The 25,317-nt window shown below is 43.7% G+C and overlaps 1 protein-coding gene across 2 annotated transcripts in view; it reads left to right on the top strand.

Annotated features, from left to right (window-relative positions):
• Positions 1-22,897, top strand: part of bbs9 (Bardet-Biedl syndrome 9) — a 201,953-nt gene extending 179,056 nt beyond the window's left edge. For both annotated transcript variants that reach the window (XM_031298508.2, XM_031298507.2), the window contains 2 exons: positions 19,817-21,717; positions 22,224-22,897. In XM_031298508.2, coding sequence (XP_031154368.1) covers positions 19,817-20,127 — 311 coding nt within the window. In that variant the 3' untranslated portion in view covers positions 20,128-21,717; positions 22,224-22,897. The remainder of the gene's footprint in view (positions 1-19,816; positions 21,718-22,223) is intronic.
• The last annotated feature ends 2,420 nt before the right edge of the window (positions 22,898-25,317 follow it).

Below are 25,317 nucleotides of genomic sequence, written 5' to 3'. Positions count from 1 at the left end.
ACTTGTCTCTAACTGAATGGTTTCATATAAAGTCACGAGCATGCAAGGCAATATATATATACAGTATATTTATTACCTCCAACCAAAGGGGGTTATGTTTTCGTGTTGGTTTGTTTGCTGTTGTTAACATTCCCAGATAGGGCATTTGTGCTGCGATTATGTGGTATCGGGATAATCGTAAAAATGAGTTCCCGACTGGGAAAATTCACACTGCATTAACATTGTGAGATAGGTCATGCCTTGGCGGAGGTCAGCGCTCTCCAATTGTCCTTCTAATTATGAGAGTGGAAAATAGATTTTGGAAACCAAACAACACAACCACAGAAACTGAAATTTAAACACAAAGTTGAACTGGAAATTCACCAAAAAAAAAATTTGTTTAGATGGAGGCAGACTGCAGCAGGAGCTTAAAAAGCAGGCAGTGTAAAAGTTAGTGTGTTTGGTATGTGGGTGTGGTTGACTGGCTGTGACTGTGTATGTAAACCAAAAGTGAGCTCTTACTGTAGTTATCCATCCATCCACCGTGTGTGTGTGTGTGTGTGTGTGTGTGTGTGTGTGTGTGTGTGTGTGTGTGTGTGTGTGTGTGTGTGTGTGTGTGTGTTTTCTGATGAGCAGTATATTTTGCTGGATCACTTAAACACACACAAACACACTCTGATTCCACCCACACTCACACCTGTGGTAACAGGAAATTTCATGGATTTGCCAAAGATATGGAGCTAGTAAACTCTCTGTTTGACCTCTCTCACTCTCTTTCTCTCTCTCTTTATTCCTCTCTCTCCTACTCTTTCTCCTACTCTCTCTTTCTCCCCTACTCTCTCTCTGTCTCTCTGTCTCTCTCTCTCTCTCTCTCTCTCTCTCTCTCTCTCAAATTCAAAATCAAAATGCTTTATTTGTATTCACTCATGTTTATTGACTGGCTCAGGCTTACAGTGGTGGCTGTTTGGAACTGTGATTACAGGACTGCAGCAACAATTAACGTACAACTGAAACTAGACTGGGAGAGAGAGAGAGAGAGAGAGAGAGAGAGAGAGAGAGAGAGAGAGGAGGAAAGACCTGAAAATGAAGAGTGACAGTAAAGAGGGAACTTAGTTACTGTGTGATTATACAGCAGAGGATGTTTACTACGTGTTGGTGTGTGTTTGCACGTGTGTGTGTGTGTGTGTGTGTGTGTGTGTGTGTGTGTGTGTGTGAGTGTGAGTGACCTCCCTAACACCCCATATCCATGGCGATAGGAACGCCATCACATTGTCACAAATTCACTTTCACTGGAAGGATGAAAGAGACGGCGCTGCAAAAGTAATCTGATTGGTTGTGCGTGTGTGTGTGTGTGTGTGTGTGTGTGTGTGTGTGTGTTTTCTGATGAGCAGTATATTTTGCTGGATCACTTAAACACACACAAACACACTCTGATTCCACCCACACTCACACCTGTGGTAACAGGAAATTTCATGGATTTGCCAAAGATATGGAGCTAGTAAACTCTCTGTTTGACCTCTCTCACTCTCTTTCTCTCTCTCTTTATTCCTCTCTCTCCTACTCTCTCTTTCTCCTTCGCTCTCTCTCTCTCTCTCTCTCTCTCTCTCTCTCTCAAATTCAAAATCAAAATGCTTTATTTGTATTCACTCATGTTTATTGACTGGCTCAGGCTTACAGTGGTGGCTGTTTGGAACTGTGATTACAGGACTGCAGCAACAATTAACGTACAACTGAGACTAGACTGGGAGAGAGAGAGCGGGAGAGAGAGAGAGAGACAGAGAGATAGAGAGAGAGAGAGAGAAGGATCTGAAAATGAAGAGTGAAAGTAAAGAGGGAATTTAGTTACTGTGTGATTATACAGCAGAGGATGTTTACTGTGTGTGTGTGTGTGTGTGTGTGTGTGTGTGTGTGCACGTGTGTGTGTGTGACCTCCCTAACACCCCATATCCATGGCAATAGGAACACCATCACATTGTCACAAATTCAATTTCACATGAAGGATGAAAGAGACGGCGCTGCAAAAGTAATCTGATTGGTTGTGCTTGTGTGGCTGAATCAAGTGTGTGTGTGTGTGTGTGTGTGTGTGTGTGTGTGTGTGTGTGTGTGTGTGTGTGTGTGTGTGTGTGTGCGTGCGTGCGTGCGTGCGTGCGTGCGTGCGTGCGTGCGTGCGTGCGTGCGTGCGTGCGTGCGTGCGTGCGTGCGTGCGCAATTTTTAAATTATATTTAGCAACACTTTGAGGCTGTTTGTTGAATTAATTTGGTGTGTTTGTGAAAGAGCTCCATGTGTTTCCAGGCACAACTTTTCCGCCAGTTAATTCAGTGGAATAAAATGTTTGCAGTGAATTTGGTGTGTTTGTCTATGTGTGTGGAGTTAACCAGTGATAGGTAAATCTGTGAGACATATCCCTGGCAACCTTAATACCACACACAAATGTACAAACACAGTGTGAGGGATCAGTGAACATGCATTATGTTTTATTAGGGTATTTAGAAATGAAAACATAAGAGGAAATTAAAATGTAATAAAATGGTGCTCATTTGCAATCCTCATCTTCCAGCACTTTTTCTGATGTCAACACCTACACTAAAAGTCTAAACACTGGACTACAATTTTAGGGTTACACTTTACTTGAAGGTATCTACATAAGAGTGACATGACACTGTCATGACACATGAACTCTAACCCTAACCATAACTTGCCATGACAAAAACCAAATGACACTTACTGACAGAAGCGTTATGTCATAAATGTTTATGACTTGTTTATAATGTTTGTGACACGTTCATGACAGTGTCATGTCACTCTTATGTAGATACCTTCAAGTAAAGTGTAACCCAATTTTATTTGTCCATGATTTCATAAATCTTTTTTATTGATTTTCAAAAAGTTTCCAGGAAAGAACTATGTATTGAGGCAGTGTTCAATCGGACTTCCAATAAATACTTATAGGATGCGTAGCCCAGAGAGAGTCTTAGTCTTAGTCAGTGCACAGCAGGTCAGCTGAAAGTGCAAACTCTTACAGTAGCATTACGATAACCTAAATTGACTTGTATGACTATATGTCAAGCTTGGGACTGCTAATTAGCCGTAAACGGTTGAGTGGTTTTGATTTGGCGAACGCTAGCTTCTCCGGGAACCATCACCTTATCGTGGTGGAGAGGTTTGTGTGTCCCTATGAACCTGAGGGCTGTGTTGCCTGGAGCTTTGTGCTCCTGGTAGGGTCTCCCAAGGCAAAGTGGTCTCAGGTGAGGGGCCAGACAAAGAATGGTTCAAAAACCCTATGAAAAAACGAGGTAGAGATGATGTGACCCTGCCCGGAGGAAGCCCGGGGCCCCCGTCTGGAGCCAGGCCCAGATGGAGGGCCCGTCAGCGAGCGCCTGGTGGCCGGGTTTGCCACGGAGCCCGGTCGGGCACAGCCCGAAAAAGCTACGTGGCACCTCTCTCTCCAACCCATGGGCCCACCACCTGTGGGAGGAACCGCTGGGGTCGGGTGCGCTGCCACATGGGTGGCAGTGAAGGTCAGGGGCCTCGACGGACCAGACCCGGGCAGCAGACGCTGGCTCTGGGGACGTGGAACGTCACCTCTCTGTGGGGGAAGGAACCGGAACTTGTGCGGGAGGTGGAGCGCTACCAGTTGGATCTGGTGGGGCTTACCTCTACGCACAGTCTCGGTTCTGGAACCATACTCCTGGATAGGGGTTGGACTCTTTTCTTCTCCGGAGTTGCCCAGGGTGTGAGGCGCCGGGCGGGTGTGGGGATACTCACAAGCCCCCGGCTGAGCGCCGCTACGTTGGAGTTTACCCCGGTGGACGAGAGGGTCGCCTCCCTACGCCTGCGGGTTGTGGGGGGGAAAACTCTGACTATTGTTTGTGCGTATGCACCAAACAAGAGCTCGGAGTATTCGGCCTTCTTGGAGACCTTGAATGGAGTCCTGCATGGGGCTCCAGTGGGGGACTCCATAGTTCTGCTGGGGGACTTCAACGCGCACGTGGGCAATGATGGAGACACATGGAGAGGCGTGATTGGGAGGAACGGCCTCCCTGATCTAAACCAGAGTGGTTGTTTGTTGTTGGACTTCTGTGCTAGTCATGGATTGTCTATAACGAACACCATGTTCGAACATAGGGATGCTCATAAGTGTACTTGGTACCAGAGCACCCTAGGCCAAAGGTCAATGATCGATTTTATAATCGTTTCATCTGATCTGAGGCCGTATGTTTTGGACACACGGGTGAAGAGAGGGGCAGAGCTGTCAACTGATCACCATCTGGTGGTGAGTTGGGTCAGAGGGTGGGGGAAGACTCTGGACAGACCTGGTAAACCCAAACGGGTAGTGCGGGTGAACTGGGAACGTCTGGAGGAGGCCCCTGTCCGACAGACTTTCAACTCACACCTCCGGCGGAGCTTTTCGTGCATCCCTGTGGAGGCTGGGGGCATTGAACCCGAGTGGACAATGTTCAAAGTTTCCATTGCTGAAGCTGCGGCGGGGAGCTGTGGTCTTAGGGTCTTAGGTGCCTCAAGGGGCGGCAACCCACGAACACCGTGGTGGACACCGGTGGTCAGGGAAGCCGTCCGACTGAAGAAGGAGTCTTTCTGGGATATGTTATCCCAGGGGACTCCGGAGGCAGTTGCAAGGTACCGAAGGGCCCGAAGGGCTGCAGCCTCTGCCGTGAAAGAGGCAAAGCAGCGGGTGTGGGAGAAGTTCGGAGAAGACATGGAGAAGGACTTTCGGTCGGCACCAAGGTGCTTCTGGAAAACCGTTCGCCACCTCAGGAGGGGGAAGCGGGGAAACATCCAAGCTGTGTACAGTAAGGATGGAACGCTGTTGACCTCAACTGAGGAGGTAATAGGGCGGTGGAAGGAGCACTTTGAGGAACTCCTAAATCCGACTAATACGCCCTCTATGGTAGAGGCAGAGCTGGAGGATGATGGGGGATTGTCGTCAATTTCCCTGGTGGAAGTTGCTGAGGTAGTTAAACAACTCCACAGTGGCAAAGCCCCAGGGATTGATGAGATCCGTCCAGAAATGCTTAAAGCTCTGGGTGTGGAGGGGTTGTCTTGGTTGACACGCCTCTTCAACATTGCGTGGAAGTCGGGGACGGTGCCTAAGGAGTGGCAGACCGGGGTGGTGGTTCCCCTTTTCAAAAAGGGGGACCAGAGGGTGTGTGCCAATTACAGGGGTATTACACTTCTCAGCCTCCCCGGTAAAGTCTACTCCAAGGTGCTGGAAAGGAGGGTTCGGTCGATAGTCGAACCTCAGGTTGAAGAGGAACAATGCGGATTCCGTCCTGGTCGTGGAACAACGGACCAGGTCTTTACTCTTGCAAGGATCCTGGAGGGAGCCTGGGAGTATGCCCAACCGGTCTACATGTGTTTTGTGGATCTGGAGAAGGCGTATGACCGGGTCCCCCGGGAGATACTGTGGGAGGTGCTGCGGGAGTATGGGGTGAGGGGGTCCCTTCTCAGGGCCATCCAATCTCTGTACGACCAAAGCGAGAGCTGTGTCCGGGTTCTCGGCAGTAAGTCGGACTCGTTTCAGGTGAGGGTTGGCCTCCGCCAGGGCTGCGCTTTGTCACCAATCCTGTTTGTAGTATTTATGGACAGGATATCAAGGCGTAGTCGGGGTGGAGAGGGGTTGCAGTTCGGTGAGCTGGGGATCTCATCGCTGCTTTTTGCGGATGATGTGGTCCTGATGGCATCATCGGCCTGTGACCTTCAGCACTCACTGGATCGGTTCGCAGCCGAGTGTGAAGCGGCTGGGATGAGGATCAGCACCTCTAAATCGGAGGCCATGGTTCTCAGCAGGAAACCGATGGAGTGCTTTCTCCAGGTAGGGAATGAGTCCTTACCCCAAGTGAAGGAGTTCAAGTACCTTGGGGTCTTGTTTGCGAGTGAGGGGACAATGGAGCAGGAGATTGGTCGGAGAATCGGCGCAGCGGGTGCGGTATTACATTCAATTTATCGCACCGTTGTGACGAAAAGAGAGCTGAGCCAGAAGGCAAAGCTCTCGATCTACCGGTCAGTTTTCGTTCCTACCCTCACCTATGGTCATGAAAGCTGGGTCATGACCGAAAGAACGAGATCCAGGGTACAAGCGGCCGAAATGGGTTTCCTCAGGAGGGTGGCTGGCGTCTCCCTTAGAGATAGGGTGAGAAGCTCAGTCATCCGTGAGGAGCTCGGAGTAGAGCCGCTGCTCCTTCGCGTCGAAAGGAGCCAGTTGAGGTGGTTCGGGCATCTGGTAAGGATGCCCCCTGGGCGCCTCCCTAGGGAGGTGTTCCAGGCACGTCCAGCTGGGAGGAGGCCTCGGGGAAGACCCAGGACTAGGTGGAGGGATTATATCTCCAACCTGGCCTGGGAACGCCTCGGGATCCCCCAGTCGGAGTTGGTTAATGTGGCTCGGGAAAGGGAAGTTTGGGGTCCCCTGCTGGAGCTGCTACCCCCGCGACCCGTTACCGGATAAGCGGACGAAGATGGATGGATGGATGGATGGATAGCCATCACAATTTGGATGTAATGTTAAGTGTTAGCGTTATTAAGTCAGCTAGCCTACGGATGTCTTGTCTACCTATACCTAAGGAGTAAATCTCATCAGCGTCAGTGAGCCAATAAGCACGCAGCATGCTTCTACCAAGATCTAATAATGGTGGTGATTGGCTGTCCAACATTACATGTCGAAACACGCAGGAAAAACTCTACTTTATGCACAGAGACGGGGCTCACGTAGCAGGAGCTGAAAAATAAATGAAAAGATTTGTGTCGTAATGTTGTATTTTCTTTTTGTTTTATAAAATTGGTATCGAAAAAAGTATTATTTAGGAACTGGTATCGAAGTCACGGTATTGGTATCGGTACAGGTATCGAAAATGTTTGAACGGTACCCAGCCCTATTCGCAAGACAACAATTTAGACATTTAGCTAAAATTAAACGGAACGCTTGTTACAGTAGCCTAACTATCTTGTTTAAGACGAGGGCGAATGCCAGGCTCACTGAAAACAACAGAAGCTGAATTAAAATAACCTTGTGACAGTTTTTGATTAGTTGGTTGTGAAATCAATTTCATTGTAACTGTTATATCTAAGCATTGGGATTGCTTGTTGTGTTCAATCAGCAGTCCAAACCCTAAAAGATATTCAATTTACAGTGATATCCTCACATCTGAAAAGCTGAAACCAGCAAATAGTTGGTATTTCTGCAGGAGCTATTACTTAAAAATGTAATCGATTATCAAAATGTTGGTCATAGTGGTTCAATTGTGTGCCTGTGTCACATGATGGAATGGCGGGGATGTACGGACTTACCCCCAAGTATAAAGTCTCTTTTGTTTTTACCGACGGGGGGGTCAGAAATATTCCTTCACGGTTTCCTCTACTGCTGCTGGCTTTTTCCTTTTCCATCGGAGATGTGGTGAGGTGAAATATATCTTTGGCAGAGTAAGAGGAGGAGGAATGATGGCTGACCACAGTACAGCTAACACACACACACACACACACACACACACACACACACACACACGCACACACACGCACACACACACACTCTCACACTGAGCCAGGGCTGTTACAGGTTCAGAAGGAAGCTGAACAGGTGTCAACTTAAGGAGAAAGCTATGAGAAAAAGAAAGGAAGAAAGTGGGTGGAATGGGAAGAAACAGAACTTTGAATGCAAGAATAAAAGAGGAGAGTGAAATAAAAGTGTGAAGGAAAGAGGGTAAATAGAGAACATAACCGCGTATGGAGGAAAAGGGAGAGGAAACGTTGCTAGTATGCAGAAACAGTGTTCAGGAAGAGAGTCGTTCTGAACGTCTTGTCTTTTCTAGTTTCTAAACATGACGTAAAAATGCCACAAAAAAGGCAAAATTAGTCACTATTTTTTTGAACAGGGAGACATTATTTATTTGATATCTGTACCAAAACGTATATCTTAAGTACTGTATCAGTACTAGTATCGTATCGAACAATTTGAACGGATCGAACATCCATTTTATTGACAAAATCTCATCACTAGTTCCATTTAGTAGCTGTTAAAACCTGTTTACAAAGCCGCAGTTTACCTACTTCAACTGCTAACTTTGTGTGTGTGTGTGTGTGTGTGTCTGTTTTCTGATGAGCAGTATATTTTGTTCGATCACTTTAACACACACAAACACACACTAAGATTCCACCCACAGTCACACCTGTGGTAACAGCAAATGTGATGGATTTGCCAAAGATTTAGATTTATTAAACACCCGTGTGTGTGTGTGTGTGTGTGTGTGTGTGTGTGTGTGTGTGTGTGTGAGAGAGAGAGAGAGAGAGAGAGAGAGAGAGAGAGAGAGAGAGAGAGAGAGAGTCTCTGTAGTGTTTAATTTGTAGCTACTTAGGTGGTCTTGTGTACTTGTTGTAATGTATACGTGTATATACACTGTGGTGTCCCTCAGCTCCTCAGGGGTCTTGCTGCTTGGCTTGGAGGTTGTGTGTGTGTGTGTGTGTGTGTGTGTGTGTGTGTGTGTGTGTGTGTGTGTGTGTGTGTGTGTGTGTGTGTGTGTGTGTGTGTGTGTGTGTGTGTGTGCAGGGCTTCCCCCAGCAGGGTGCTCTTTCCGTGGCTTTCCAGCCTGGGTGTTGCCCCTTCCTTCGCGCTCCGCGTGAGCAACAAGGAAAACACCCAGCGCCCTGAAATATGAAAAGGTCTTAAAATATCGGCAAATATTTTTATAATTGGCTTCACGGACAGGCGAGGTCACAGCCCTGCTGGTGCTGCTCTTTTCATTTCCATCTCGCATGTTTCACTGGCGCTGTCAACCAAGAGAGAGTTACAGAGAGGGCAACAGCAGGATGAGCTGTAAATCACCTGTGAGGTTAAATTGAACAAATACAGCGGTTCAACGGTTACAACATTAAATACTGCTGCTGGTCTGGTAGTTAAAAATAAAGTGGTTTTGGATGGATTTTTTTTTTTTTACCTAATGGTTTCACGAGGTGTGAGATGCCAGCTGCCTCCATAGAGTCAGCGGTATGGTGATATCTACTGTCATTTGATTTAAATGTATCCACCAGCACTAGGGCTGGGTTAAAATAATCGATTCTCCAATTAAAATCTTTGTTTGAGTGATCTGTTATCCATTAATAAAATCCCCGAATTGATCTTAAATGTATGCCTTTTTTTTAAAGGTCCAATGTGTAGGAATTTCTCCCATCTAGCGTTGAGATCATATATCGCAATCAACTCTCTCGCACCACGCAGTTCAAAGTACGTATTACAGCTACGGTAGCCTTCACACTTCAAAAAGCCGGTCTCTTGCTCTTATCAATATCCTTTTTCTTTTTCTGGGCAAAGAAGAAGAAGGAGACTCCTGTTCCTGAAATTTGGATTTTGAATATGTGTGGTCCTCCATGTTTCCTTCTTCAAACTTGCCGGGGCCGGGAAGCTCCAATAGCCATTAGCAGCACCTTCGAGTTTATGACCGCAAAAACGCGAAAGGAGGAGCAGTATGTCCTGTATGTCCCTTACCGGCTAACGTATTTCAAGATGGCGCATGAATATGGAGCGTCTACCCCAGTTCATGCGAATGAAAATGTAAAATTTCAAGCCAAAAGGAATACTTGGTGGTAATAATTGATGGTGGTGGTAAATATTCATGAAAAAGGACAAGTTTGTAAACGGGGAACACAGATTTTGATAATGAACAACTAAACACGTTACACACTGGACCTTTAAACCATGGCGGTGTAAGTAAAAAGTACTTTAAACACGTACTTTTGGGGCTCAGTTTTTAATGTAAACATTAAACCTGGTACATTATAAGAAATATTTGGGGGCTGCTCCTTCCTTGTACAATTTACACCATAGGTTCTCTGACAATCTCTTTATATCCAAGCTAAATTGGTATTGTAATGAATATTTCCCTAACTTAATTGATATCCAATCGGAAATGTAATCAAATCGAGACCTTGTAAATCGGAATCAAATCAAATTGGGGAAATCATTAGCGCCCTTACCAGCACAGTGTATTATACTTTACCTATACTGAGGTATCTATCACTTTGATATCTCTGGTTGTATTTGGAGCAGGGCAGATATATTGGCAATGTTTGTTTGTTTTAATAGGATTTTTGCATTAATATAATAAAGTACATTGATTTGACAGTAAGTCCCTTGATTAGCCCAAAATGAGAGATTCTCATCCGGTTATTTTATCTATAAAATTGTGTCAAAATATTTCATTATATTAACATTATAGTATAAGATTTCCCAGAGGTTGATAGATGTTATACATACTGATGATCTGCTATGGTTGTTGTACTTTGTGTTTGTTTCTAATGTATTCTATTTCCAAAATCACTTAACTTTTAAATCTCTGGAAACATTTTGTAAAAGATTTTTAACAAGCCATCACTAATTGAAAAAGCACTTTTGCTTTTGCTGACTGGAAAAATCTGTTCAGTGGCAGTAATCCCAGGTAGAACACGTAAGATCATTTTTTCACTCAATTAATATACACCTACCCTCGATGTCAGCCGTTGTCTGACTGGGCAAGTGGAGACAAATCTTGAGGAGGCTGCATGTTAATATGTAATATTATCAATCTCTTCCATTGGGTCAGATTACAAAACAGTTTGACAGTGTATTGTTTCAGAGCAAATGAGACAAAGCGTGAAGCAAAGAGTCTCTGGTCATGGCAGATAGTGTAAGGAGTTAAAAATCCCCAAGCACCATGTTTTTGATCTTTTTGGGAAAGGGCTGCAGCAACAGAGAGTAGAAGGGCTTTTGGGAAATGTAGTCTTAATTAAGAGAAACATAAGCGACTAACAAATACAGAAAGTGTAAGACAGAGGTCACCTAATAATATAATCATGTTTAAAAATGACTGAGTGAGCAGCATGTGCACTGTACACCGTCTTGCTCAAGAGCACTATGGCAGAAAGACACACACACATACACACACACACACACACACACACACACACACACACACACACACGTCAGCTATTTAAAGACTCAGACCTGTGAGCTCCTAGTTACAGAATGGACAATTTCTCCAACCACATCATATTGTTTTTGGACAGCAAACAACATGTTTCATCCTCTACTGTGTGTGTGTGTGTGTGTGTGTGTGTGTGTGTGTGTGTGTGTGTGTGTGTGTGTGTGAAAAAGAGAAAGAGAGAGAGAGTGATGCTGGCAGACCATTTGTGGCTCAATCAGACTGAAAATCCAGCCGTCTACACACACACACATAGGTTATATTTTTAACAAAGGCATACTGGGCATATTTGGAGGGTGTGTGATGCAGAGGGATTTCTGTAAAACCAGGCAAAATCTTTGTCAGGCTGTGTGTTTGCGTGCGTGCGTGTAACTCACACAGTGTTGTGAATGTCCTCTCTGATGTGGCCGGCTGCATTTAGGCAGAGTGAAGAGAGCACTGAGGAAGTTGACGGAGACGTGTGTGTGTGTGTGTGTGTGTGTGTGTGTGTGTGTGTGTGTGTCATACAGAGAGATTTTATGTCACCACCAGACCTAGAACACTTCTTGTCCTTTTGTATCAGGCCAAAACGTTGGTTCTTCGGACCAGCCACTCTATATTTTTCTGTACATTGTGTGTGTGTGTGTGTGTGTGTGTGTGTGTGTGTGTGTGTGTGTGTGTGTGTGTGGGTTGGTAGCAGGGCGTAGCTGAGCAGAGAGAAAATATCTTGGCCAACCGCGGGAATGAACCCACCCACTATACCACACCCAGAGAGAGAGAGAGCGAGCAGTGGTCTCAGTCAACCTCTCTCTCTCTTTATATACTTTGTTTCTCGTTTCTTTTCTCTCTTTTATTGTCTTATTTTAAATGTGTCAATTACCATCCTTCTCTCTGTCTGTTTTTCTTATTTAATTCATACTGTATCTGCATGCATCTCTATTTTCCTTTGCTTCTTTTACCTACCTTCTCTTCTCCTTCTCCTTCTCCTTCTCCTCTCCTTTCTAGTTTTGGGTTCAGATACAGGATTTAATTTAGAATTATAAACACCCGGATTGGCTAATCTCCAAAGCTAACATGTCTCATATCAAATTATTTATCTCTGCAAAAGGTTCTGGTGGCACCAGCGCTGATGGTGGAAATGTTGCTGTAAGTAAAGGCGAGTGTATGCTCAAAATAAAACAAATTTGTACAACATGTCATTTGAAAAAGCATTTTTGGATGTTTTGAATGGCCAATCAGGAAGGCAGGGGAAAATAGCGACAAGACGTGATAATCATTCAAAAGGAGATAACAACCCAGACTTTTGGACAGTCTCTCCTGGAAGGCATTCATGCAGTTGCAATCATTTTCACATACGAAAAGTTCCCTACTTTCACACCTTGATATACCTGGCCAATCACTGCAGATACCATTAGATCATCCGACAAGCACTTCTGTTGAAGAATACGGATGACGTCAGTCGCCCAAAGGCCAGGTTGTAGCTACAGGTGGTGAACATTAATCATCATTAATTCATTTCTGCCCTCTCAGCCAACAACATTTACAGATGATTAAATCAATCTTTGTGTGTGTGTCTGTGTGTGTGTGTGTGTGTGTGTGTGTGTGTGTGTGTGTGTGTGTGTGTGTGTGTGTGTGTGTGTGTGTGTGTGTGTGTGTGTGTGTGTGCGCGCGCACGCGCCAGTGTGTGTGCGTGCTTGTGTGTGTGCGTGCGTACATGCCCAAATGCCCATTTGCACATAAATATCTGTTTTCCCTGCAAAGGCGGTTTTCGTGTGTGTGTGTGTGTGTGTGTGTGTGTGTGTGTGTGGTTGGTTCTCCATGGTTGGTGTAGCACAAGGCTCAATCTTAGCTGAGCTGTCAGTGGTCTGCGCGCACACACACACTCATACACGCACTCATACACACACACACACACACACACACACACACACACACACACACAGAACGATGGACAGGCCTGTTGTGCTTCAACGTCACATTCCACACCAAAAATAGTATTAAATACTGCCTGTCCAGCCACTGTCAATCTCTCTCTCACACACACGCACACACACACACACACACATACTCTCCAGCAAATCCTTTTGCATCATTATTAATGTTAAAAGTGTTTTGATGATTTATTTTCTGTGATACTTTTCCCTCCATCATCTAGTAGTTGTCTACATTTCACGTCTTTGGGAAGAGAAAGTCAGAGAGAAAGTCATACTGGTCTCTCCAGTGTATAGGAGAAGCGTAAAGGCCAGTCACACCACAAAACATTTGGTTCTAGAAGCTTTGTGACATAGTGACCATACTAACAGGACTAGTTGGCGAGGTCGGTCACTAACAGGACAATAAGTTAACACAGTTAATTCAAAAGGCTTCTGTCTCTTTTGTGGCACACTTTATACTCCCACAGAGCAGGTTAAAAGCGATAGCTTCCTCCATTTTTGACTCTCTGTCACCTTTTAGGTCAGCAAGATTGCTTGCTATTTGCCAACTTCACAAATTCGTGGTTCAAAGATCGACAAAGTTGAGCTCGATGCAAAAAGATTGCAGATTTACTTTGCCTGTGCGAGCGAATGCATTGACTTATTCCATTGGCATTTTCTGAATTTTCCGCTGTTGTGTGTTTGTGTGTGTGTTCCTCTCTCCCCGTCCGTCACACACACACTTCACGTCATTTCCCACGCTGTCGACCACACAGCTTTGTTTTTAGACTTCACATAATAGTGTTGTGTCCTGTCCGACCGCCTCGTCTGGACCACATGAACAGACACACACACACACACACACACACACACACACACACACACACATACACACACACACAAACAGAGGCACATGTGATCTCAGTAGGCATACACAAACACAAATACACACTCAAAGGAACACACTAAACCACAGATCCAATCAGTCAGTCCTTGGCAGATTCTCTTTCTCTCTCACACACATAATTCTCCTGCATGCTGATTGGTTGGGATGCGGGCGATCTGTGCGGCCGCCTCTATTTTGACTACGGCTGCCTGCAGATGAATGCAGCGCCGCGATCCGCCGCTAACATGTAAATCCAGGCGGAACGCGGGGCTTTGAACGCAGCGCAGATAGCGTCGCTCTCCTTATCTAATCCACACGATGGCTTTTGTTGCTGTGGTTTTTGTTTTTGACCCACGAGGAACAAAACAAGTGTTGCCCTCTAAACTCCGGTGAAAGATGAAGAGCCTTGATATGTTGAAAGCAGTCAGTGTTGCAGGACGATTTTGGTCCTAAGATCATTTAGAAAACCTGTCAGGACGACATCATATTCAAGCACACAAATGATATACCATTTACTACATACTGCAATAGCTGCACCTTATATACAGATAGGAAAAACACTTTTAAATACCCAATAAAGGTGCCCAATGTCTAAACAAAAAGAAACATATAAAACCTCAAAAAAGGAAATACACCCAGAAGGAAAAACAACTAACGATTATTTTATATCTTATATTATTGATAACGACTATTGTCATAATTAATCATTCTGCTGGTTATTTTCTTCATTGATCGATTGATTGTTTGGTTTGTAAAAAAAAAACTCCTTTACAATGTTTGTTTTGTCCAACCAACAGTCCAAACCTCAACACTATAAAAATACATTAAAATGATTCAAATAATAAAAAATAAAAAGCATCAGCAAATCTTCGAGAAGATTTGAGAAGTTTAAACCATGACGTGACCATGTTTTTGTATGAAAAATGACTTAAACGATTATCAAAAAAGCTGCTCTTATAGTCAAACCTTCCATATGTTTTCTGTGCAAAAATCTTAATTTGTAAAATAACTAAAGCTGTCCCAAGAAGTAGAAAAGTGGCATGAAAAGGAAACTCAAGTAAAGTACAAGTACCTCAGAATTGTACTTAATTACAGTACTTGAGTAAATGTACTTACGTTCCAACAGCATGTAAGCAGCAAAAGTACTTTGTTTAATGTTAGAAAAAGATGATGGTTTCAGTTAAATGCCGATTATCCCATTGTGTTTCGTGATTCAAGTCACTGCAGACTTTTTCTGTATTACACCAGGCCGTGGTCTTTTCCTAACCTTAACCAAGTACCTAAATATAACTATAAAGAAATGTAATAATGCGTTGTATTAGGCCCTGCAAGTGGATATTCTATTGCAAGATTGGATGTTTTGGTGAAAAACAGATGAAATATGTTGTCAAGCTCAATGCTTTTTTTTCCAGCCTCACATTGACACTGGGATCTGCCCAGTACGACCGCGGCTTTCTGCCGGTGGAGTCGAGAAGCTTCCCTGCAGCAGCTGGATGTTCACCGAGCGTAACTCACTCACTTTTCCCATCCGCACTTTACCAGGGGATTTGAACTGGCAACCACAAACCCAAACCTGAGTAATATATACTGTATATATACACAAAAACTGATTCCATGACAAGAAAATAATCATACTGTTGAGGTGAAGAGTCCACAATGGACTAATAAACTTTCTCTCTGGTCAAGTTTAAATGTTCTAAAAAATGAATATGGAAACATGGAAAACCCAAACGAAGGCTGGAGGAACATCATACAGCCAAATACCTCAGTTTCACAGAACCAACTAACAAACCACACAAGGGCAATCATGTCATTAGGCAGGCAGCCTCTGCATCAGCGGAGGGATTTTCCTTTTTTTTTTCTGCACCGAAAAAGCATGTTCCTGAAAATGAAACACCTCCTCAGTAATTTGGGGGAACAATATTATAATAGATTTATTCCCTTAAGGATTGTTCACTGAAGTCAATGATGTGCAACGTAAGGAACTACATTACCCATGCTTTCCTGTCAAACTGATCCCATCCAGACTGGCTGTGGCAGATTCACATGGGATTAAAATGGCTGCAGACTGCGGTAATCCTGACGAAAACCACCAGACGTTTCCAGGTAGCTCCTGTCCCATGTGAAAAGGGTTTAACGTCACTTCGTTCCCGGCCGCTCAGAGTAACGTGGCGCACCGGCCTCTGCTCTGTTTAGTCTACAGACCTCCACTTTGTTAGTTTGTTGAAGTAGCAGACTGACAAGATGTGACCTGACCCCACTGGAGGAGGGAAGCTGCCATCTTGTCTTACAACGTCAATGTTTATCGACCTGTTGCTACCGCTCCCCCGAGGACCCACTCACACACTCTTTTATTTCCTGCTGAGAGAGTTTAAAAAGAAAAGAAAAAAATCTAGGAGGGGACGGTAGCGTCCTTGGGAGCTAGAATATGGTCTTGACATGCAAGTGCAGGGAACGTTTTCACAAATCTGGTCATTATGTTTTTATAGGAGCGTTATGCATGAAAACTACAACTCTGTGACACTAAACTCAACCTCTGACTACAAAAGCACTGACGAAGCACATAATAAAAAGATGCGTACAATGATAGCAATTCAACCACCACACAGAATAAAGAACCAGAATAAAGTGATCGAAAGGGTGTGACAGAGAGCCCTAAAAAGGAAGAATCTGCCCGTCTATAATCAGCATTTTCTTTTTTTAGTGGGCATTCACACAGCTTGCATCGGCCACCAGACGGTGCGGCAAAAACTCAGGTCTTTCCATTCATTTTGAATGGGGATAGTGCGTTTAGGCTGCGGCGGGGGGGGGGGGGGACACATGAAAAAAACACAGAGGGCCTGTGGCGAAAAGTTGAGACCAACTCAACTTTTGGAGAAACGCAACCCCACGTCACGCTGCGGTGGCCAATCATGTAACCCCCGATCAGACTTGTCGGTGTGTCTTGAGGCGGTGTGAGAGTCCTGTACAGTAAACAGGAAACATCACTGCCTCTATCGCTGCCACAAGAAAGTTTAAAAACACGAAACGCAAGCAGTGAACTGCCAAGGAGTTTGCGTAACAGCTAAATGTTTGCCAAACAGTCAAAGCACAGTCAATCTGTCTCGCTCGTCTCTCTTTTTTTTTTTTCTCTTTCTCCGTGAAATGAAGCTGCCTTCAAGTGCGGTCGGAAACATCAAGATCTATAAACGATCTGACAGAAAACATAAGTTGTGAAATATAAAGTCTACACTTGTGCTACACACAAATGGGCTGTTTCATTGACACTCCCTCCACCGCACAACCCTGCGGCAAATCGCTGGATCGCTGTTTCCCCGTCTGAACGCAACTTAAATGAGATATTCACACATCCAACTATCTCAGATGCAGGTGTGTTGGAAAACATCACTTGGGTATGGGGAAGAAGATCCAGCACACTGCTTTTGCTCAGCATCACAATTTATTGATCATACTAACGTTTCGGCCCCTCTGGACCTTCATCAAGAGTATTTAAAACAATTCTTAGAGCATTGATCTGAAATAGATAATGCTCCACCCATTCTGTGTGCACAGGTGTGAGAGTGCCTCTCAATGATTGACAGCCACATGTGTACAATCTGTCACATTATTTCTCACATATATGAAAAAGAAAAGAAAAACAGGAGCAAGTTAGACACCACAACACATAATTAAGTCTACAAGAATATTTACAGGAATTGCGTGAACTTGTGTGATTGTAACTCCTGCTTTGCAGTTGTTGTTTTTTTTATTTTTATCAACACAAATATACAGATATGCACGCATACACACACACACACACACACACACACACACACACACACACACACACAGAGTCTTCTGGTATCTGTTGGCTCAGCTGCTGAGGAGTGATGTGCGGAGAGAGGGGTTTGGGTGTGTGTGTGTGTGTGTGTGTGTGTGTGTGTGTGTGTTGGCCAGACAATCTGGATCAGACTGTCGCTACAGGATTAACCCACGCACTCAATGACATGGTCACTAACACACACATAAGAGCACTGATTCGCTCACATGAAGACACAGACACATGTGCATATCAGTTTTTATACACAGACACACACTTTTGTGGCTTTTTTGGGCTCATGTTTTTTACTGCGTAGATACAGACACACCCTCAGCCAGCGTTTCTTTCATGTCTGACTGTAAAAGTTCTGAGGCCACTAAGAGAGAGCGTTTGCATGTCAGTGCGTACATTTTCACTTTTTATATAACAGCTTTTAACACAATTTGCGGTCGCCTATTTGTGTGTTTGTGTTTGCAAATGGGTTTGTTCTCACTTGTTCTGTCTGAGCAGATTTGTTGTGTTGTAGCATGCAAATGTGTGTTCTTGTGTGTCCTGGAAACAGAGTAGTAGTTTGTGTGCTGTATTAACTGCTGCCTGTGTTTACTGTTACAGTTTTGAGGTATGTGATTATTTGGAGTTATTTTCCTGTGGTCGGGTGGGCAGACAAGTGCCTGTAGGCGGGAAAACACAATATATTTAATGAGCCTACTCATTTAGCAGCTATTCAGCTAATATCTGCCCACCTCAAATTTAACTTGTACATATCAGTTGATGTATAATCATCCTCCATGTTTTGTTTTTTTCACTTTCCATTTCTGTGTGAGTACAATCATAATTAGAAACAGAGGGCGTGAAATTACTCTGAAGTACCAGAGATTTTTTTACCCCTTTCTCCGTTTTCTTTTGAAATGTATTTCTTTTTAGACCAGGCCACATGTAAAAATCCTCTCTAAAAATGATTCATCTTAGATGCTTATTAATTAAGCATCTAAGATTAATCCATAACGATTTTTAGTTAGTCAGTTTGTTTAGTTCCTTGACAAGTCAAACCTTCAAAACAAACTCTAAATGTCTCTTGATCAGCGGTGAACAACATGTCAAAACTTATTTTTGAAAACAAAATCCCCAGCCCTTTTCAGTGACTTACATACTTTAGGACAGTTTAAGGCAACCGTTTGCCTTCCACACACACAACACATAACACACACTCAACCCCAGTGTCTCTCTCTCTCTCTCTCTCTCTCTCTCTCTCTCTCTCTCTCTCTCTCTCTCTCTCTCTAAAGCCCTAGACGATGAGCCGTCTGATTAGAGCTCTTCTCTGGAGACACACACACACACACACACACACACAGCTTTACAGAGCAGTCGCTAGTCTCCACGTACATGCAAAGACAGATACATCCACACACAGACACATTATAGGCCGTTCTTAAGCTACAGTCTCCACACACACATACACACACACACACACACACAAGCACAGAGGGAGATACCAGTCTGTAGTCTCCTGTCTCTAAACCCTCTTCGTTCTCATGGAGATAAGAAGTGTGTCTCATTGTTGGCAGACAACGGTCCTGTTATCATCTTATCAGAGAGCCAGTCCAATCTGGAGGAGGCGGGGCTGCAGAGTGTGTGTGTGTGTGTGTGTGTGTGTGTGTTCGACAGGGTATGGTTGGGGGGGGGGGGGGGTGGGGGGGTACTTTGGTTAAGTGGGGGTCCTTTGTCATGCAACAGGTGCTGTTGTCGCTCAATTTGTCTTGATGCTAAAGACTCCTGAGGGCTGCAGTGTGTTTGCATCAGCGTGTCTAAGAACAAAAACACACAGCTGACTGTTCAAACGTCAGTTAATCCTCATTCTCCCTCCGGATGAACTGACTTACAGTGTGACGACCCATCTGAGGTTGTACTTTGTTAAAACAACATGTGGCTCATTAACACTTTGAGCACAGCCCCCTGTCAGTGCAGTCTGTCTTTGGGAGACTTCATCCACACCAAGGCAGACAGACAACCGAACGAGTGTAAAATGGGATCCTGGTTTACTAAATACTGGTTTATTGGTTATTCCCAGGATGCTGCGCTCTAAGGCTAATGCAATCACAATTTTACAGTTCAGTTGTTAAACAGAATCAACATTAATATAGGTTGATAAAACAATTGTCTTTTGTGATATATATTTCCACAGCATACGATGGATTTAATGCACAATTCTGTCATTGAAATAGTAGGAAGAAGATATTTTGACGTATGTAGAGGTGTGTGTATTAATGATCTCTTTTTTTTTTCTTCTCTTTTCTCATTCAGATAAAGACAGCGTGAAAGAAGAAGCAGGAGGTGCAGAGGAGCCCGTCAAGGAGGCCAAGAAGGAGAAGAAGGAGTCATCCAAGGAGAAGAAGGAGTCGAAGAAGGATTCAAGCAAAGAGCCCAAGGAGGAGGCCAAGAAGGAGTCCAAGAAGGAATCGTCCTCCTCCAAGGAGAAGAAGGAGTCGTCAAAGGAGAAGAAGGAGAAGGACAAAGACAAGGAAGGGAAGGAGTCAGGGGACAAGAAAGTCTCCAGGAAGTCGTCTGTAAAAGTGAAAGAGAAGAAGAAGGAGCCAGAGGCTGGAGAGGGCTGACGAGAGCAGTGCGATAAACTCACGTGATATGCACACACACAACACACATATTTACATACATAAACACAAGATACATGTCTAAACAGCAGGCACATATACACACACCAGGGGCTCACACATATAAACATACATACATGGATATACAGCGAACGTGTAAACATATACAAGGTCACAGAACTCGACACACACACACACACACACACACACACACACACACACACACACATTCACATATGCAGTCCTAATACATGTAAATATTCTCCGTCAAGCTACATATACAGTCGCAGTAGCAAAGCAATCCTCTCAGATGCATATTTACATCGTCCAGTAATAGCTGACACACACACACACACACACACACACACACATACAGTTTCTGTGTGTCTGGGCTGCTGCTGCTGAACCACACCACATCCACTAGTTGTGGTGTGTGTGCGCTGGGCAACTGTGGTGTGGTCTGAGCCTGAGGAGAGCGAGGATGAAGGCTACAATCCTCCTCCTCTGCTCAGACATTTTGCTGACTCTCTCCTTCCTACTCCATCCTCCTCCACGCCTTCGTCGTCTAGCCTCAGCAGCAGTTGAACCCACAGCCCTGCGCCTCCCTAATCCCACTCAGACCCCAAACCATCCCTCTCAGCCCACGCAGACTTCTGGATGTGACGTCAGACCCGCCCTCTTGCCCCCCTCCGGTGGCACTAGGCCTCGCCAGAGCCTCCCCCGCCTCGCCGCTAAGAATAAATGGCCTGCTCGTCCAGCAGCCCCGCTGCTTCCGGGTAAATCAAGGCCACATCCTACAGCCGCCGCCACCACCGCCGCCACCACCACCACCACCACCCCCTCTGACCTCTTCCAGTCAGTTTAGTTTTTTTTTAAATCTGGGACACTCAAGGACACGCGGCTACTGATGGACGCATACTCGGTGCTGCGGGGTCGAACCTGAGACTGTTTTTGTACGGTGGAAACCAACAGGGCGTTTTCTGGAAAAAAAGCAGTGTGGCAATCAGAAGCAGAGAAGAGCCTGCAGGGCCAGCTTAACACCAAAGGCTTTTTCTGCTCATCTTCAAGAACATGGGGGGAGGCTAGATATTAAATACACTCCAAGGCACTTGTGTCGTCTGTAACATCAGCAGCTTATTTAACAAGTGACCTACGATCCAGTTGGATGTGGTAGCGTAGGATGACCATTACTAGTGCCAGGAATAACAGCAAATTCTTTTTTTTTTCTTTTTCAGCAGCAAATAAACATAGGTTTACTGTAGGTGAACAGAGTGCACAGGGTATTTATTTGGTACCACAGGGTACCAAATAAGTAAAAGTTATAGTTTAAACAATAGTTAAAATATCAGTTCACTCAAATTGAAACAAAGCAACATATTTTCTCATTTTTAGTGGTATCAAGCCATGCAGACAGATACTTGTTGTTTTGGTTTGTGCATGTTCTGAGTAAAGTATCAATTATTGAAAACTATCTTTCTATCTTTCTATATATATAAAGTTGGCATCAAATGACTGGTCAGACAACTAGTCCTAGTTATTCTTTACTCAGTTATTTACTGATCTAATTTGACAACATTTCAAATTTGAGAAGAAGTTAACCCTTGTGTTGTCTGTTCTAAATGTCTATATCAGAAATATGGGTTTCTTTGTTACTACCTAATTGTAATTACCCAAAAATAACACGGATGATTCCATACAACGCTTCACAAGTACGACAAAAGATCGGATCTCTACTTTCAGTGAATTTTGGGTGTTTTATTCAATTTTTTAGCATTTGAAAAAAGAAATTGAAATGTTTCGAAACAGTATCCTGACTGACCGTTGACATGCACCCTTCTGTGATAATCCTATCTTTATTATTAGTCTGAATAATTCATAATGTTTTGCTTTTTTATCTCAAGGATTAGGTATATTTTCCTATAAATAAGGTTTATTGACCATGAATTGCAAAAATGAGTGTAAAACTTGTAATAAGTTGGTGTTCATACATTGCAGTGAAAAGAAGCGTTAGTCGTCAAAAAAAGCGCAAAAAGTGTGGACGGAAACGTCTTTTTGACCTGGGAGGACGACAAGCATGGTCCAATGGAAGACAACACAAGGGTTAAGAAAGACTTCAAAAGGGTTTAGGGAAAAAAACAAACCTGTTTTCATGAGTTTTGAAATTAGTATTGTATTGTCTAAAATGTCCAACAAAAAAGACCCAGCTTTGTTTTGAGAGATCCATCGCTGAGGTTTCTGCATCCTCTCCAATACAACTCCGGTGAATCAACTTTGGTTTGTGGAGTTGACAACACTGAACATTTTTAATTTAAAAAGTGCAACAGCATCATGTCTTTCCAGAACCTCCATCCACCCTGTAAACAGACGTGTCACCAACTATCTTTTACTGTAGAACGCAGTTCCAGTTAAAACTTTGTTCGGTGGATTATCCAATTTAAGTTTTTGGAAAGACAAGCTGCTACTGAGTTCAACTGTAACTGTGTTGTACCATTGGGGTGGATGCAGAAATCTAAGAGACACATCTTCTAAAACCTGTGCTAATCGAAATCACTAGAGAGAAGAGAGATAGGTATAAAGAATATTGATTGATAAGGTATAAAGAATATTGATTAAAAAACAAGACAAATAATTGTTTAATTGGGTATCTTTTCAAAGGGTTTTTACTTGTTGAAGGAAAGAAGAAAGAAATCTTGCAGTTTAAAATGTGTATTACTGTCTATCTTGTCTGATCAGATTAACAGCATAGTTTGAATGCAGGATGTTAGAAAAACTTGATTAGTAAACTTGAAAATGAATAGGGAGCTTTAAAATGAAACATGGGGATGTGAATCTGTCTGGATCCATCAAAATTGGATCAAAATGAAGGCAAAGTCTGGCGTTCGTCCTCGGTTTTACAGACTCGACCCTGTTGAATTACAAGCTACAAGTTTTTCTTTTTTCATTGCAGAAATGTAAGGCAGTGGACACACATACACTCACGTAACGTAGGAGCTTTGAGCTGTATTTCTGCCAGACTTGAAGCTTATCGACTTCAGCCATAGATGCGGTGCCAGCTTAACAAATGACAGCAGCTACAAGTCTGCACCACGTCTGTGTGTTTAGCCTCAGGCCTTCTGTCACTGGGAAACAAATATTCAGCTGACTGAAGCACTGGTCATGGCTCATGTTTTTTTTTTCTGTGTTTCTATTATAAATATTTGAACTTTTAGCTGATAAACGCAGATAAACTCATCCTCGCCAAGGAGGTTAGATAGAAACGTCTATGATGTTACAGAGGTTCCCATTGGACACAAGGTCCTGCATGTTACTGTTTCAGAATACATTGAATATTTATAATACAGTGGTAGGTTTTGCATTGTTGTATTAGCTGTTCAGATGTACCAGGCTCCTGTTCTGAGTCTGCTTTTATAGCCACAAATCATTCCAAAAGGAGATGTTCTGCACTTAAAGGAACACGCCGACTTATTGGGACTTTAACTTATTCACCGTATCCCCCAGAGTTAGATAAGTCCATACATAACCTTCTCATCTCCGTGCGTGTTGTCACTCTGTCTGACGCCCCCACCGCTAGCCTAGCTTAGCACAGATCCTGGAGGTAACTGGCTCCATCTAGCCTACTACTCCCAATAAGTGACAAAATAACACCAACATGTCCCTGTTTACATGTTGTGATTTGTATAGTCACAGCGTGTACAAATAACAAGGTCACATGAGACACAGGCATCTTCTAACCGTATACATACTGGGAACTATATTCTCAGAAGGCGAAGCACTGCTACTTCTGCTACTTGGGCGGAGTGATTTGCTCGCAGCACCTGAGAAGCCCCGTGGTGAGGACCAGAGAGAAACAACGGTGCTTTTCAGTGTTGCGTTAATCACTCAGACAGAGTTACAGCACGCATGGAGATGAGAAGGGTATGTATGGACTTATCTAACTCTGGGGGATACGTGAATAAGCTAAAGTCCCAATAAGTCGGCGTGTTCCTTTAATGTTAACATGCAGCCTGAAGAAGATCCACAACCAAGGAGTCTGAGAATGAAATCAACCTTATTTATGAAATATTTAGTAATAAAATGAATCTACTGTAAGTAAGCAAAGCCTTCAATTAGTTCTTTATTGTCATTTTGGATAATTTGATTGTACGTCTGTCTTTTTTCTACATGTGTGGATGTGAATGATCTGGTTGAGTGATGCAATTTTCTCCTGAATTATTCTCTGGTTTGATTGTTATTAATATATCATTCAAACAGCCACAGGATAAATAACCTGCAGATTTTTTCCAGAAGTCGTCATTTGCCAGTTGAAAGCTCCTTCCAATTAGAAGTTTACTTGATGTAAATGAATTCTTAACAGTCATTTCTCCCTCAGAGTTTTGCGCTGGGTCGTCTTTCCTCTGCACCTGTACTGAAGCTGTAAGTAGATCATAGTTGTCACAAAGTTTCTGCTGTGCTGGTATATTCTGAACCTGTAAAGTGATATCTTACCATTGATTCCACATTGTTCATGTTGCATGGTAATGCAAATCTCACCCAGACAGCAAGTTCTCTTTATCGCTGGAAGCTCTTTGGGTAAAATTTAAATATTAAGTTAGTTTCACAGTGTTAGCTAGCTAACATAGAACATAGGAAACTATGAGTGTAAACTAAGTTCCTACTACACAAGTTGCTGTCTTGTAATCAGCGGTCTTAAAGTCGTTCTTTTCACACAATAATGTGACTGTCCAGCGACAGTCGCTACAAGATTAGTCTATATCCACGACGTTTCATTTACGGGATTGCTCCGTTGCTGACAGAAATTGCGCCAGATTTCACTCTTTTCAGCCGGATGTCCGTTACCTAGGGCTTTCTTTGTGTTGACATTTTAAACTCCGGTGGATTTCTGAGGACTATGGTTAACTGCTCCTCAGATCTCTGCAGGGTAAATCCAGACAGCTAGCTAGACTATCTGTCCAATCTGAGTTTTCTGTTGCACGACTAAAACAACTTTTAAAGGTAAACGTTCCAGGCTATTTTGCAGAGGTGCCATTGCTCCGTACGGCGCTTAGCGTCGCCAAAGACGACTGTGATTGATTTAAAGAAATGCCAATAAACCAGAGCACGTTTTTGTCCCATCCCGGAATGCTGTGGAGACTTGCCAGACCCTCCTCCGCAGCGCTGTGGAGGAAGGTCTGGCAATGCGAGACTACTAGAAGA

The sequence above is a fragment of the Sander lucioperca genome, chromosome 10 (genome assembly GCF_008315115.2).
Source record: "Sander lucioperca isolate FBNREF2018 chromosome 10, SLUC_FBN_1.2, whole genome shotgun sequence".
NCBI classification, from domain to species: domain Eukaryota; kingdom Metazoa; phylum Chordata; class Actinopteri; order Perciformes; family Percidae; genus Sander; species Sander lucioperca.
Note: the sequence above shows the minus strand (reverse complement) of the source record. Positions and strands in the feature narration are given on the sequence as shown.